Source organism: Equus asinus, chromosome X (genome assembly GCF_041296235.1).
Source record: "Equus asinus isolate D_3611 breed Donkey chromosome X, EquAss-T2T_v2, whole genome shotgun sequence".
NCBI classification, from domain to species: domain Eukaryota; kingdom Metazoa; phylum Chordata; class Mammalia; order Perissodactyla; family Equidae; genus Equus; species Equus asinus.
In genome coordinates this window covers 35,227,144-35,242,659 of record NC_091820.1, presented here as the reverse complement: position 1 = coordinate 35,242,659, position 15,516 = coordinate 35,227,144, and the positions used below count along the sequence as shown (strand labels likewise).

The window sequence follows — 15,516 nt, the reverse complement described above, 5'->3', positions numbered from 1 at the left end:
AAAGCAGGGATTGAGCGGTGGTCAGGAAGATCTTCACCCTGTTTGAATGTTTACAATGGGAATGTATATACTATTGCCTGTGAAATTAAAAATAAATGTTTACAATTGTCAAGTGGAGGTGGGGTAGAGGAGGAAGGTTTCCAGGGACACCTTGTATTATGGCACCCAGTTCGGATTGTGCACTGACGCTATGAGAGACACAACTGGAACACACATTTCCAGGGCAGCAACCAGCTGCCTCCCATCCATGGCAGTGCAAACAGTTCCTTTGCTAGCAAATCTCACTGTCTCAGATTCAGCCCCCTGACAGCTTTGCCTTCCCCATTATCCTTTAGCACCCCCACCTCACCTCCTAAGAACACTGGGGAGGAACTTTTAGGGGTGAGTACCACTGTACCTGGGTCAAATGCCATCTCCTATGAAGATTTTTCCGACACACTCACTGAACATATTTGAGTTAATTGTGGCTCTCTGTTCCCACACATGTTGCTCATACCTCTAGACAGACTTAGGGTTTGACCTTTTTCAGCCTTGTTATTCATTGAACCTTACCTCCTTCATTGGATTGTATACTTCTTAAGGGTATATACAGGGTCTCTTACTCATGTCTGGAGACCCCCACCCCAAGCTGTACCCAGCCCAGTCCATCATAAATGCTTGGTCCAACATAAATGTTATTGGAGAGGGTGCCCTGAACTGCCCCCCCCCCCCCCCCCCCCCCCGCCATGACACTAGGGATTTTGCACTTTTTATTCCTTCTGCTCTGTCCCTGGCCAGTTCTTCTTATTCAGCTCTCAGCTCACACATCACCTTCTCCAAGAGGCCTTCCTTGACTACCCTATCTAAAATAGACTACCTTCCATCTTCCAAATCGTCATGCCATAACTTGTTCTATTTTCTTCATAGCACTCACTGCAATCTGAAATCTTCTTACTTGACTCACTTTATTGTCTGTCTCCTTCGCTGGAATGTGAATCACAGGAGGGCAGGGAGTTTTTCTGAATCCCCAGTGCCTACAACAGTGCCTGGTATATAGGAAGTGCTCAATTAATATATGAATGAAATTGTACTCATTTGATTATTGACTGATCCCCCAGTAGAATGTCAGCACAAGGAAGACCAGGAACTTATCTGGGTTACCACTACATCCTCAGCACCTAGCACAGTTGTTACCAAACCAGGTTTGTTTCTGCCTATTGCCCAGAAAGCCAATCACTAAGACAGTGAGATTGCAGCAGAGAGAGGATTTAATCACAAGGCAGGCAAGTGAGGAAGGGGGAGGAATTTCAAATCCACCTCCCCGAAAATGGAGACTCAGCGATATTTATGGGGTAGGGGGCAAGATGGTCTGAAGTGTGGGAATAGATGATTGGAGGTAAGGAAAAGTGAGGTAACTGATGATCTGTGCAAGCGTAGTCAAGCTTCATGCCTCTTCATAGGAAGCATGTTCACAAAATGGCAGCATTACCATGATCTGAGGGTGGAGTTTTTAGCTCCTTGACATCAAAAAGGTCACTAGACATAGGCCTAGTCAATGGGTTGGTGGTCTCAACTGGCCTGAACTGGGCAAGGGTTCTCAGTTCCTGAAAACCCACTCTTAATTACTCTGTTGATAAGATGAGGTCAGGTGAACTGGTTCTGGAGGGCCCACCATTACACAGTGCCTGGTGCATAGTAGATGCTCAATAAAGAATTGCTGGGTGAGTGAATTAATGTTCCACATACACCTTAACTCAACATACTCCAAACTGAACTTAGTCTCTTCTTCCCCACCAAAACTGCTTTTCCTTTGTGTATCCCGGCTCTGTCAATGGCACCATCATCCACTCTGACATGCAACCCAGAAATGAACTCACACTCCTTTCACTCACAGACTCACTATTTTCAATTAGTCCCCAAGCTCTGCCTATTCAACTTCCAAAATACCCCACTTTATCTGGTCCGTTTCTACCCCTGCTGCAATTATCCTGATTCAGGCCTCATCCTTTTTTTCCGTGACTAATGCAACAAGCCTCCTCCCTCCTGCCACCTTCTCCCTCTACTTTTTATTATGGAACTCTTCATGAATTTGCATATCATCCTTGTGCAGGGGCCATGCTAATCTTCTCTGTCTTTCCAATTTTAATATATGTGCTGCTGAAGCCAACACCCTCCTGCCTCCTTGTGAAGCTAAAAAAGCTTACTGGATATTGCAGTCCAATTGTTTATTTTCAAGCTTGTTTCCCACATGGCTGTCAATTTCCCACTGCAGTCTCTCTTTTCACCACTGTATCCCCAGGTCCTAACCCACCATCACTTTGGCAACTAGTGCGCACACACACATTTTCTTCTTCAAAGCGGTGGGACCCTTTGAAACAATGCAATAGTAAGAGGATTCCTAGACAATATTCCAGAATGTCTGAGAAAACCAGCGCCATCTTGAAGCATGTGTGTGGAGTTCCATTCACTCACTCTCTTCTCCCACCCCACCCTCAGGCTGTCGTCAGAAAATCATGGGATATGTGCATGGAGATCCTTTAACTGTATCTGAACTGAACCAGTGCGGGTCAAGGAAGAGACAGTTCAGAGGGAGCTGGGAAGTTGACATAAGCTTTACGGAGGAACTAGGAGCAAAGGACCGAGTACAGAATGCGGGGGTAGTTGAGGGTGCAAAGTTCAACTTCCTGGCTCTGAAACTCAAGCCACTTGGCTTCCCTAAGCCCGTGCCCTCACTTGGGGATAGTAACAGAGCTTTCCTTATAGGGTGAAGAATAAACGACTCGAAGACCGCGTGAGCGCGCTTAAGGGGCTCAATAAACGGGAGCCACCGTGAGCACTCCGCCTCTACTCTGGCCCAAGCCTGTCCCAGCCGCCACCTATTAATTTTGCAGTTTGCAGTCACAGAGTTCACCTCTTCTCATAGGAGAAGGCTGGGGAGGAGCAGTGTGTTTGTGGTGGCGGAGGGGGGTGCTTCATTCCCTGCTTACCCGCAGGAATAGGAAGCCTGGCAAAGGTCTGGCCACACTCAAAATGGAGCCAGGCGACTGCCTCGCTTAACATGGCGGCTTCCCCGCCTCTCACTTCAAAGTCCTCGGCATCGATTGGGTACCTAGGAGAGACGAGCGGGTCCAAAAGCAGCCGACCCCCGCCTCCCGTTTCTCAAGGTGGCGCTCCGCCCCTGATGGCGTCACGCGGGAGCTGGCGGCTCTCGCTTCCCCGCCTTTGCCGCGGTTCCCTCGTGCGCCCGGCCCTCATAAGATGGCGGTCGGGTCGCCTCTCCGCAGCGACGCCGCCACTCTCAACATGGTAGCTGTTTACCCCATATTTCTCCTCCCCTCTCCGCCTCAACTTCCTCGTTGTTTTGAATAAACTTTATTGACTACTCCGAATTGCCCACCACCGCCACCGGGCTTCTCCCGGCGACTTTCCGGGCCGTTTTTCTCCGCCCTGGCTTGCCGGTTCATCTCATTCCTTGTTGGTTTGCTCGCGGCGATCTCCTGCCGGCCTAGCGACAACGCCGCTCGCCCGGTCGCCGGGCGGCCGCCGGAGTAGGCCTGAGCCGCGGTCTCCAGTAGGCCCGAACGGCTGGGCCCGGGGCAGAGCTGTGGAGAAAGCTGGCCTGAAGCACCACCGGGCGGCCCGGGCCGCGCGCCCCAGCGGGCGGTACGAGGGGAAGGCGAGCAAGGTTCGCAGCGTTGCCGTGACGATCCCAGAATTCGGCGCGCGCCGCCGGTGGGGCCGGAACTGCTGGCCCAGCCTCCGCTGAGCGAGGCGCCGAGCGGCCCCGGAGCCAGCCCGGCCCCGGCGCGTCGGTGGGACTGAGCTCCGCGGGCGTCAGGAATCCCCGCGGCTTTGCGGATGAGGAGGTCCCTGTAGGGGTCGAGACCGAAGGCATTCTTGTCAGGTTTGGGGTGTGAGGAGGTTCCTGTCAGTTTGGGAGGCGTGAAGAGATTCTCGTAAGTTTCGGGGGCTGCAAGGATATTCTGTCAGTTTTGGGATCTACAATGAGATCCCTGTCAGTTCTGGGGGACAAGGGAGCTCTCGTCATTTTGAGGGAGCTGTGAGGAGATTCCTGCCAGTTTGCGAGCAGTGGAAAGAAAAAATCTTTGCTTAGTTGCAGGAGTGTGGGGAAATTCTAATCAGTTGCAGGGGTCTTGAAAAGATCCTTTTTAGGTTCAGGGGTGCAGCGAGAACCCTGTCGTCTTTGAAGTAGAAGAGGATCTGATCAGTTTTGAGATGGAAATTTATTTCAGTTGTTAGAGTGATGAGACTCCCGACTGGTCGGGGATGGAATGATTTTGAGAGTGAAGGAGATCATTTAAACTCTCAGACCGAAACCCCAGAACTGTGATTTGAGTTGGGCAACTAGTCTTGTCTGCCTTGTTCCTGAAGGCATCGAGGTAATTTTCGAGTAATCTGAGCCGACTTCCAGGGATCCCTTATCTCTCTCTAGGTGCCCCTATTTTGGGGGTGAGAGAAGGGGCTTTTTCTGAGGTACCCCCAGCCTCATTCTTTAGGCTATGATTTACGTCATAATAGAGAGCCCTGGGAAGCAAGGTTGCGGGCAAGGAGAGGGTGCAGTGAGGGATTAAAGAAGCTTCCTAAAAAGACGTCAGATATTTCCCTGAAACCCGGAAAGAAGTTATCACTGACTCTGGGGGCCGAAGGAGGTAGGGATTAAAAAAAGCCTCGACGGCAGAGTGCCGTTATTTATTTGTTAAAGAAATTCTGGAGGCCAGTGGACTTTCTCCGATTGCCCCCTACAGCCGCACCAGCTGTGTTGCATCCCAGCAGCAGTAACTGCCCATTTGTGAACTGAGGGTTGGTACCCTGGGGGACCTGATTCACTCTTTAAAAAGTGTTGTTTGTGCTCAGCCATCGTCCAGAAAGGACGCGTGCTGCCACCTCCTGCTCTTCTTGACGTTAAGAACCCGGCCCGCCGCAGAACGCTCCAAGGCTCGGCGAAGATGGCCTCGGTGCCGGTGTATTGCCTCTGCCGGCTGCCTTACGATGTGACCCGCTTCATGATCGAGTGTGACATGTGCCAGGACTGGTTTCACGGCAGGTAAGAAGGGCAGGCCAGGCTGGACAGGGTGCAGTGGCCAGGTGCTCACTTGTGCGCTCCTTTCTCAGCTCTGTTTTTAGGTTCTCGCTCAGAAACTTTTTTCCCCTCTCTTGTAGAGAATTAGCCCCAGCCCACCTCCCAGACCCAGGTTCTTACGTCCTTCCTTGCAGACTAGGGCTTAACTGACATTGTTCTCGGATTTCTCCCTTTCTTCCATATGTATTTTTTCTTTGCACCCTTCTTTTGTATTTTTTGTTTAGAAAATATTTTCTTTTCAGCCACAAAGAAAGTATCATCTTTGTATTCTGGCAGTGTTGTTTTGCCTCAGACACTGGCTTTGGAGGAGACAGTACTGTGTTTTTGAGATATTTGAGTCCAACAAAGGAAGATTTGAGTTGTGGTTTTGCAACTTGCTATCAGAGTAACCTTGGATGAGTTACTTTGCCTCTCTGAGCCTCATTGTCTTCACCTATAAAATATATCTAATACACCCTTCCTGATTATTTAAAGCATTTTGCATGCACTCAATAAATGGAGGCAGCAATGCAATAGTATTTTATTTCTACAGTATTTATCTGCAGAACCATCCAACTAAATTGAATCAAGCAGAAGAGAATAAAGCAGCAGGAATAAAACCACTAATAAATCCCCTCCAGTTAACTATGTGTGCACATAAGCACCTGTCACCCAGGATTCCAGAGAGGTTAGTGTGTGGAATAAAACTGTAATATTATCCCATTACTGAGACCTAAATCCCAGCTATGGAAAGAAAACCATGAGAGGGATTTGTGCCGTGGAGTACAGTAGGCCCCCCTTATCCACGAGGGATATGCTCCAAGACCCCCAGTAGATGCCTGAAACTGCAGATGGCAACAAACCCTACGTATACTGTGTTTCTTCCTTTACATACATACCTATGATAAAGTCTAATTTATAAATTAGGCATGGTAAGAGATTAACAGCGATAACTAATAATAAAATAGAACAATTTAACAATAAAGTTGTGGTAGATGTTAGCAACCTCAGCGTGGGATTTTTTTTGCTTCCCTTATTAAGTCGAGAACTTTCACCTTTTCACTTAGAGGAATCACTTCACAGCTTCTCTTTGGCACATCCAAGTTGCCAGCATCACTACTCTTTGCACTTTGGGGCCATTAAATAGAATAAGGGTTACTTGAACAGAAGCACTGCAATACCTCGATAATCAATTTAATAACCGACATGGCTACTAAGAGACTAATGGGTGGGTAGTGTATACAAGGTGGGTAAGCTGGACAAAAGGATAATTTGCACCCAGGTGGGACAGAGCAGGATGGCGTGAGATTTCATCATGCTATTCAGATCGGCATGCAATTTAAAACCTATGAATTATTTCTGGAATTTTCCATTTAATATGTTCAGACTGCAGTTGACTGTGGATAAGGGGGGACTACTGTACAACAAAGCAGTATGTGGCTACCTCCTCCTGTTGAATGTTGTTAGTTTCTAGAATTTTCATTTGTCACTAGTCCCTTCCAAAGGAATTATTCCTATTATCATACCCAAGACCAAACTGAAGGTGCTGGTGCTGCTAAAGTTCTGCCCTCAGCAGGGACTGTCCCATACAGCACATCCAAATTCATACTCAACTGATCTTCATTGAGTATTTACTGTTTGCCAGGTGTAGAGTTCTGTTTAGTGCCTCATATTATTTCATTTAAGAGGGGAGAGGCTTAGAGGATGGAGCCTCTTCCTTTCCCCTGGAAATAAGTGGGGATTAAGATATCTTTCAGGATTCCTGGTATCTTTGCTAGTGCTGATCAAGTCACTCCTGTGCTTAAAATTCTTTGGGTGGTTCCCCTACGGAAAAAAATTCCGTCTCTTTGTGTGACAAACAAGACCTTTTGTGATCTACTTGATCAGTCTCATTTCCCACATTCCTCCTCCCTTGTTCTTTATGTCCAACAAGACTGAACTACTTATAGTTCTGGGAAATTTTTACACTCCTTTATGCCACTTTGTCTTTGCACATGCTATTCCTACTAATGTCCTCCCTTTTACGATTCACAGCATACCTCCTCTGTAAAAGGCATCCTTCCTTTGGGTTCCCATTGTACTTTGTGTACATCCTTATGGAAAGTAATTATTTCATCATGTCATAGTTATAAATACATCTGTGTCACTCATTAGTCAGAGCTACCTGAGGGCAGAGATATCTTTTCACTTTTCATATCCCCTAGTTCAACGCTAAACATGTAACAGATACTGAGTACATTTTTGAACGAACGAATGAGTGTCTTCTTGAAAAAAGCTATTGCCTGTGGTCTTTCTTTGGATTGTGTGGGAAGTGCGTAGGTTCAAACCTGGAAAGTGAACTCCTTCCCTCCATATAGAGACCCTAACTCCACAGTCTGGGAACAGGAAACAGGAACATGTGCTTCCTGAGTGCTTAGTATGTGCCACGCCTCATGACAGCGACTTTGTATAAATTATCTCAATCCATGCTCAGCCTTGAAAGTTAGATATTTCTTTTTTAAATAATGTTTTAAATTTTTTCCTGATTTATATAGGTGAGACATGCTCATTGTAGAAAATATACAAAAAGAGTAAAGAAGGAAATAAAAAATTACCTATGGGTCTAATATCCATCACAGTCCACTGTTAAATTTTTTGTTGCGTTAACTCCTGTCATTTGACTTAGAATACACTATTTTTACAACATGGGATTGTGTTATAAATACCATTTTGTAACCTGACTTTTATTCCTACTTAACATTATAATGTATTTTACCAGGTAATTAAATACTCATCTAAACCTGATTTCTGATATCCCACCGTATGTATGTGTCATCAGTTACTCCATCATTTCCTCTGGGTTGGATACTTATGTTATTTCTACTTTTTTATATTATAAATAATATTGTGATGTGAGGGGAACTTTGGGGGTTCTGGAAATGTTTTGCATTTTGATGTGAGTGCTGGTTAAAACAAAAAGAAAAACATCATGGTGAACACCTTTGCACAGTAGAGATTTTACGTTTACAAGGAACACCACTGAGGCCTTTAAGAATTCCAAAATTACAATTGTGGAAATGAGTTTATGAGCCAGGCACCCCCTTAATCACATTTCTGTGGTGAGTCCTGTATTTCTGTGTACACCCTGACGCAAACTAGCTGCCTTATTTTTTTCTGTGAAAGAAACCAAGTTTTTATCTCTTCTTATGCTTCTCTGTATGGGCAGCCAGAGAACAAGGGAGCCAGCTGAGAATCAGGTCCTTGGTGGGTGGTTGGTCTTGCTTACTCAGTGCATTGCTCGCTGGCTCTCACACACACACACTAGGTGCACAGTGCTCCATTTAAGTTTGTACTTCAGCATGATTGAAAATTACCAAATATTGTGCTCTTTTTGTGGTTGCTCACAGCAGTTAAGCCTGTAAATGCCTATAGGTGATATCAGTCTGTTCACATCTCTGATGACTTCATAGACTACATTTCTTAAAGTCCAGTTAGGGATTAGTAATGCCAAATTACTTCCTGGAAAGGTTATAGCAAGGAAGGCAACTATTCCATTTTGCTGGTGAGAATCTGGAATTCATGGAGGTTCAGTTACTTTCTAAGTCTGTATTTGATCTTAGAATTTTCTGGCTTCAGAGCCCAGGTTTTCAAAAGTGGTAAAAAGATGGTACAGCTCTATTTCTCCTGCTGTAAAGGGCTGGGTTTTGCAAAAACACTTTGATTTGTAGAGCAGTGGTTCTCAAACTTTAGCATGCATCAGAATCACTTGGAAGACCTATTAAAAGACAAGATAGGTAGGCCCCACCTGTAGGGTTTCTGATTCAGTAGATGAGTGGAGGCCACCCTCAGAACCACTGATCGAGAGCAACATTCTGTCTCAATTCCTTCCCTTTCTGTGGAGCGTGACAGCTTCTGATGTTGGGGGATGGGCGGGCTGACATATCATTACTGTATATTGTTGTTTTCAAAGTGTAGTTCATTAACTGGGAATTTGTTAAAAATGCAAATTCTTGGGTTGAGACCCAGTAATCTATATTTTAACAAACCGGTAGATTCTAATGCATCCTAACTTTTGAGAATCATTGCTGTACACTGGTGGAGAAAGTTAGTTGGTGAGCATTATTGATGTTTGGGCTTTGGCAAAACCTTACCTTTTTACAGTTTTTCTGTCTATAAAGGAAGTATTGGTTGGCACATGCCCAAGGAGGTGGCTGTGGTGTGTATTCTAAGCTCTAGAGGAAATGGCACTGGCTTCAGATCTGGGTTCAAATTTTGACTCTCTTACTTTTTAGCAAAGGATTTTCTCTGTGACGCCTCAATTTCCCTGAGAGTGGTTGTGATGATATAAATAAAATGGTAATGGCCCTTGTTTATTGAGCACTAGCTAATGTGCCAGTCACTATGCTAAACACCCTGCCTAATCTTTAACTTTTTGGAGAGTTTTAAAATTATGAATTCAATTTATTTAATAGTATAGGACTATTCAAATTATCTATTTTATGTTGGGTATGTTGTGGTAGTTAGTGCTTTCCAAGGAATTGATCCATTTCATCTAAGTTGTCAAATTTAAGTATGTAGAATTGTTCATAGTATTCCTTCATTATCCTTTTGATATCTGCAGGCTGGCTCTGTGGTGATATTTCATTCCTGATATTGAAAATTTGTGTCTTCTCTCTTTTTTTCTCTGTCAGACTTGCTAGAGGTTTGTCAGTTTTATTGATCTTTTCAAAGAACAATCTTTTTGTTTCATTGACTTTTTCTATTGTCTTTCTATTTTCAATTTCATTGATTTCTGCACTTTGTTGTGTCCTTCCTTATGCTTGCTTTGGGTTTATTTTGACCCTCTTTACCTAATTTCTTAAGGTGGGAGCTTAGGTTATTGATTTTAGACTTGTCCTGTTTTCTAATGTAAGCATTTAGTGCTACCAGTTTCTCTCTTAGTACTGATTAAGCTGTGTCCCACAAATTTTGATATGTTTTCCTTTTCATGTAGTTCAATGTAATTTTTAATTTCCTTAGAGACTTCACGTTTGCCCTATGAATTATATGGAAGTATTTTGTTTAGTTTCCAAGTGTTCGTAGATTTTCCTTTATCATTCTGTTATTGATTTCTGGTTTGGTTCCATAGTAGTCAGAGAATATACTCTGTATGGTTTCAGTTCCTTTAAATTTATTGAGATTTGTTCTATGGCCCAGGATATGGTCAGTCTTGGTAAATGTTCCATGGTCACTTGAAAAGAATATGTATCCTGCTTTTGTTGGGTGGAGTTTTCTATAAATGTAGATTTACTCCTGTTGGTTGATGGTGTTGCTGAATTCTTCTCTGTCCTTGCTGATTTTCTATCTAGTTGTTCAGTCAGTTGTTGAGAAGGAGATGTTGAAATGTCTTGCTATAATTGTTGATTTGTCTATTTCTCTTTTGAGTTCTATCATTTATTGCTTCACATTTTGCAGCTTTGTTTGATGCATATACATTTAGGATTGCTATGTCTTGGTGGATTGACTCTTATTATTATGTAATGTCCTTCTCTGTCTCTGGTAATTTTCTTTGCATGGAAGTCTACTTTATATGATATTAATATAGCCACTCCTGCTTTCTTTTGGTTAAAGGTTGCATGGTATATCTTTTTCATCCCTTTTCCAACTTATGTCATTTAATATTATGTGAGTTTCTTGTAGACAACATGTATTTTGGTATTATTTTTATCCACTCTGCCAATCTCTTTTAATTGGTATATTTAGACCATTCATACTTAGTGCAATTATTGATATGTTAAGGCTTAAGTCTGTCGTTTGTTGTTTTCTGTTTGTTCCCTCTGTTCTTTTCTCTGTTTTCTGTCTCCTGCCTTCCTATGGGTTACTTATGCCTATTCTAGAATTCCATTTTGATTTATCCATAGTGTTTTTTGAGTGTATTTCTTTGTATAGCTTGTTCAATGCTTCCTCTATGTATTAACATAATACATATATAACTTACCACAGTTAGCTGGTATTGACATTTTACCAGTTTGAGTAGAGTAGAAACCTTACTTCCCTTTAAATTCCTTTATGCTCCCATTTATAATATAATTATCTTAAATATTTCCTCTGTGTACATTGAGAACCACATTAGACAGTGTTATAATTTTTGCTTCAGCCATCAAATATGATTTAGAAAACTCAAGAGAAGAAGAAAAGTGTATTGTATTTACCCATATTTTTACTCTTTCCCTTGTTTTCTCTTACTTCCTGATGTTCTCAAAGATTCTTTCTTTTATCATCCCCTTTCTGTATAGAGAGCTTCCTTTAGCCATTCTTTTAGGATAGGTCTGCTGGCAACAGATACTCTTAGTTTTCCTTCATATAGGAATGTCTTGATTTCTCTTGAATTCCTGAAGGATCTTTTCACTTGATATCAGATTCTGGGTTTCCAGTTCTTTTCTTTCAGCACTTGAAAACTGTTGTGCTACTTCTTTTTCACCTTCATGGTTTCTGATGACAGATCTTCTGTCATTGGACTTGATGTTCTCCTTTAGGTAATGTGTTGTTTCGCTCTCACTGCTTTCAAGATTTTCCTTTGTCTTTTGTGTTCAGGAGTTTGATTATGCTATTTCTTGGTGTGGTTTTCTTTGGGTTTATCTTTTGTTTTCGTCTTATGGGTTGCTGAAGCTCTATTTTTTTCAATCTATTTTCTTTTTTTCTTTCAGCTTTATTGAGGTATATTTGACATATAGCACTGTGTGAGTTTGAGGTGTACAGCATAATGATTTGACTTATATATTTTGCAAAATGACTACCACAATAAGTTTAGTTAACATACATCGCCTGATAGAGATACAAAAAAAAGAAAGAAGAAAAGTTTTTTCCTTGTGATGAGAATTTTTAGGATTTACTCCCTTAGCAGCTTTCAAATATACCATACAGCCCTGTTAACTATAGTCATCATATTGTATATTACATCCTCAACACTTTTTCTTTTTAAAGACAGGCTTTTTTTGGTAAGGAAGATTGGCCCTGAGCTAACATCTGTTGCCAATCTTCCTCTTTCTTTTTCTCCCCAATGCCCCAGTACATAGTTGTATATCCTAGTTGTCTGTCATTCTAGTTCTTCTATGTGGGATGCTGCCACAGCATGGCTTGATGAGCAGTGTGTAGGTCTGCACCCAGGATCCGAGCTGGTGAACCCTGGGCCACTGAAGCAGAGCAGGTAAACTTAACCACTTGGCCACGGGACCCCCCCCAGCACTTGTTTATCTTATAACTAGAAGTTTAATCTTTTGACCACCTTCATCGAATTCCCCCACCTCCCACAGCCATGCCTCTGGTAACCGCAAATTTGATCTATTTTTCTATCAGTTTTTTTTTAAGATTCCACATATAAGTGAGATCATTACATATTTGTCTTTCTCTGTCTGACTTATTTCACTTAGCATAATACCCTCAAGGTCCACCCATGTTGTTGCAGACGGCAGGATTTCCTTCTTGTTTGTGGCTGAATAGTATTCAGTTGTGTGTGTGTATGTGTATGTATCACATTTTCTTTATCCAGTCATGTGTTGATGGACACTTGGGTTGTTTCTATGACTTGGCTATTGTAAACAATGCGCTGAATAATCCTGCAGTGAATATGGGGGTGCAGATATCTCTTTAACATAATGATTTCATTTCCCTTGTATATATACCCAGAAGTGGAATTGTTGGATCATATTGTAGTTATATTTTTAATTTTTTGAGGAACCTCCATACTCTTAGTGGCTGTATCAATTCATAATCCCACCAACAGTGCACAAGGGTTCCTTTTTCTCCATATCTATGCCAACACTTGTTATCTCTTGTCTTTTTGATGATAGCCGTTCTAACAGGTGTAAGGTGATATCTCATTGTGCTTTTGATTTGCATTTCCCTGATGATTAGTGATGTTGACTACCTTTTCATGTACCTGTTGGCCATTTGTATGTCTTCTTTCTAAAAATGTCTATTCAGTTCCTCTGCCCATTTTTTAATTGGATTGTTGGTTTTTTGGTTATTGAGTTATATGAGTTCTTTATGTATTTTAAATATCAACCCCCTATCCGATAAATGATTTGCAAATATTTTCCTCCCATTCTGTAGGTTGCCTTTTCATTTTGTTGATCATTTCTTTCGCTTTGCAGAAGCTTTTAGGTTTAATGTGATCCCATTTGTCTATTTTTGATTTTGTTGCTTGTACTTTAGGTGTCATATCCAAAAAAATCATTGCCAAGATCCATGTCAAGGAGCTCTTTTCCTATTTTCTTCTAGGAGTTGTGTGGTTTCAGGTCTTACATTTAGGTCTTTAATCCATTTTGAGTTAATTTTTGTGAGTGGTGTAAGTTAGGCATCTAGTTTCATTCTTTTATATGTGAATATCCAGTTTTCCCAGAACTATTTATTGAAGAGACTGTTTTTTCTCTATTGAGTATTCTTGGCTCCTTTGTCAACTAGTAGTTGACTGTATATGCACGGGTTTATTTCTGGGCTCTTGATACTGTTACATTGGTCTTTGTGTCTGTTTTTATGTCAGTACCATCCTGCTTTGATTACTATAGCTTTATAATATAGTTGGAAATCAGGAAGTATGATGTCTCCTGCATTGTTCTTCTTTCTCAGGATTGCTTTGGCTATTCCAGGTCTTTTGTGGTTCCATACAAATTTTAGAATTGTTTTTTCTATTTTTGTAAGAAATGCCATTGTAATCATGATAAGGATTGCATTGAATCTATAAATGGCTTTGGGTAGTATGGACATTTTAACAATGTTAATTCTTCCAATCTGTGAACATGGGATATCTTTTCATTTGCTTGTGTCGTCTTCAATTTCTTTCATCGGTCTGGTAGTTTTGAGTGTAGAGATCTTTCACCTTCTTGGTTAAATTTACTCCTAAGTATTTTATTGTTTTTGATGTTGTTGTAAATTGGATTTCCTTTATTTCTTTTTCAGATAATTCATTGTTAGTGTATAAAAATGCTACTGATTTTTCCATGTTAATTTTGTATCCTGCAACTTTACTAAATTTGTTGATTAGCTCTAACAGTGTTTGGTGGAGGCTTTAGGATTTTTTATGTATAAAATCATGTCATCTGCAAATAGAGACAATTTACTTCTTCCTTTCCATTTCTGATGCCTTATATTTCTTTTTCTTGTCTGAATCCTCTGGCCTGGGCCTTCCAGTGCCATGTTGAATAGGAGTGGTGAGAGTGGGTATCCTTGTCTTGTTCCTGATCTTAGAGGAAGAGCTTTCAACCTTTCACCATTGAGTATAATGTTAGCTGTGGGCTTTTCATGTATGACCTGTATTATGTTGAGGTATGTTCGTTCTATACTCAATTTGTTGAGAGTTTCTATCATGAATAGATATTGAAGTTTGTCAAATGCTTTTTCTGCATCTATTGAGATTATTATATGATTTTTTTGTTTTATTCTATTAATGTGATGTATCACACTTATTGACTTGCCTATATTGAACCCTCCTTGCATCCCAGGGATAAATCCCACTTGATCATGGTGAATGATCCTTTTAATGTGCTGCTCAATTTGGTTTGCTGGTATTTTACTGAGAATTTTTGCATCTATGTTCATCAGGAATATTGACCTGTAGTTTTCTTGCAGTGTCCTTTTCTGGCTTTGGTGTCGGGGTAATGCTGGCCTCATAAAATGAATTTGGGAGTGTTCCCTCCTCTTTAATTTTTTGGAAGAGTTTGAGAAGAATTAGCATTAATTCTTCTTTAAATATTTGGTAGAATTCACCAGTGAAGCTGTCTGATCCTGGGCTTATTCTTTGTTGGGAGATTTTTGATTACTGATTCAATCTCCTAACTAGTAATTGGTCCACTCAGATTTTCTGTTTCTTCCTGTTTCAGTCTTGGTAGGTTGTATGTTTCTGAGAATTTATCCATTTCTTTTAGGTTGTCCAGATTGTTAGTGTATAGTTGTTTATAGTTCAATCTCTTCTCTTTCTGTTGTTCAGATTGGATCATTTCTGTTGTTCTATCTCCAAGTTTACTGTTTTTTTCCTCTTTTGCCTTGGTTCTGCTGTTGAGCCTATCCAAAGAGTTTTCATTTAGGTTATTGCTCTTTTTAGTTCTAAAAGTGCCATTTGGTCCTTTCGTGTATCTTCTGTTTCTTTGTGGAGACTCTATTGTTTGCTGACACTGTCTACTTATTTGTTTCAGGCATGTTTGTAATTGTTCACTGAAGCATTTTTATGATCACTCCTTTAACATACTAATCAGATAATTCCAGCATCTGTGTCATTTCAGTGTTGAGATTGTTGACTGTCCTTGCTCATTCAAGTTGTGATTTTCCTTCTTCTTGATATGAGTGATTATTTTCATTATATCCTGGATATTTCAGGTGTTATGAGATTCTTGATATTATTTAAATCTTCTCTTTTTGCAGGCCTTTTCAGACACTGTATTTCATGGTGGGGGAAGAGGGTACCACTTCGTTACTGCCAGGCAGGAATGGAAGTCCCAGTTCCC

General features: G+C 41.5%; 1 protein-coding gene and 1 non-coding gene across 5 annotated transcripts in view; one reads left to right on the top strand and one right to left on the bottom strand.

Annotated features, from left to right (window-relative positions):
* Positions 1 to 2,044: 2,044 nt before the first annotated feature.
* LOC123282755 (U6 spliceosomal RNA) lies at positions 2,045 to 2,149 on the bottom strand. The gene has a single exon (XR_006522996.1). It is a non-coding gene; the product is annotated as a U6 spliceosomal RNA (small nuclear RNA).
* Positions 2,150 to 3,360: 1,211 nt separating this feature from the next.
* The window catches only part of PHF8 (PHD finger protein 8), a 112,874-nt gene continuing 100,718 nt past the window's right edge, over positions 3,361 to 15,516 (top strand). Inside the window, exons 1-2 of one of the 4 annotated variants that reach the window (XM_070502247.1) lie at positions 3,361 to 3,664; positions 4,855 to 5,044. In XM_070502247.1, the coding sequence (XP_070358348.1) occupies positions 4,947 to 5,044 (98 nt within the window). In that variant the 5' untranslated portion in view covers positions 3,361 to 3,664; positions 4,855 to 4,946. Of the gene's footprint in view, positions 3,665 to 3,704; positions 3,936 to 4,854; positions 5,045 to 15,516 lie in introns of those variants that run through there. The other 3 variants (XM_070502245.1, XM_070502246.1, XM_070502243.1) reach the window with 3 other exon arrangements.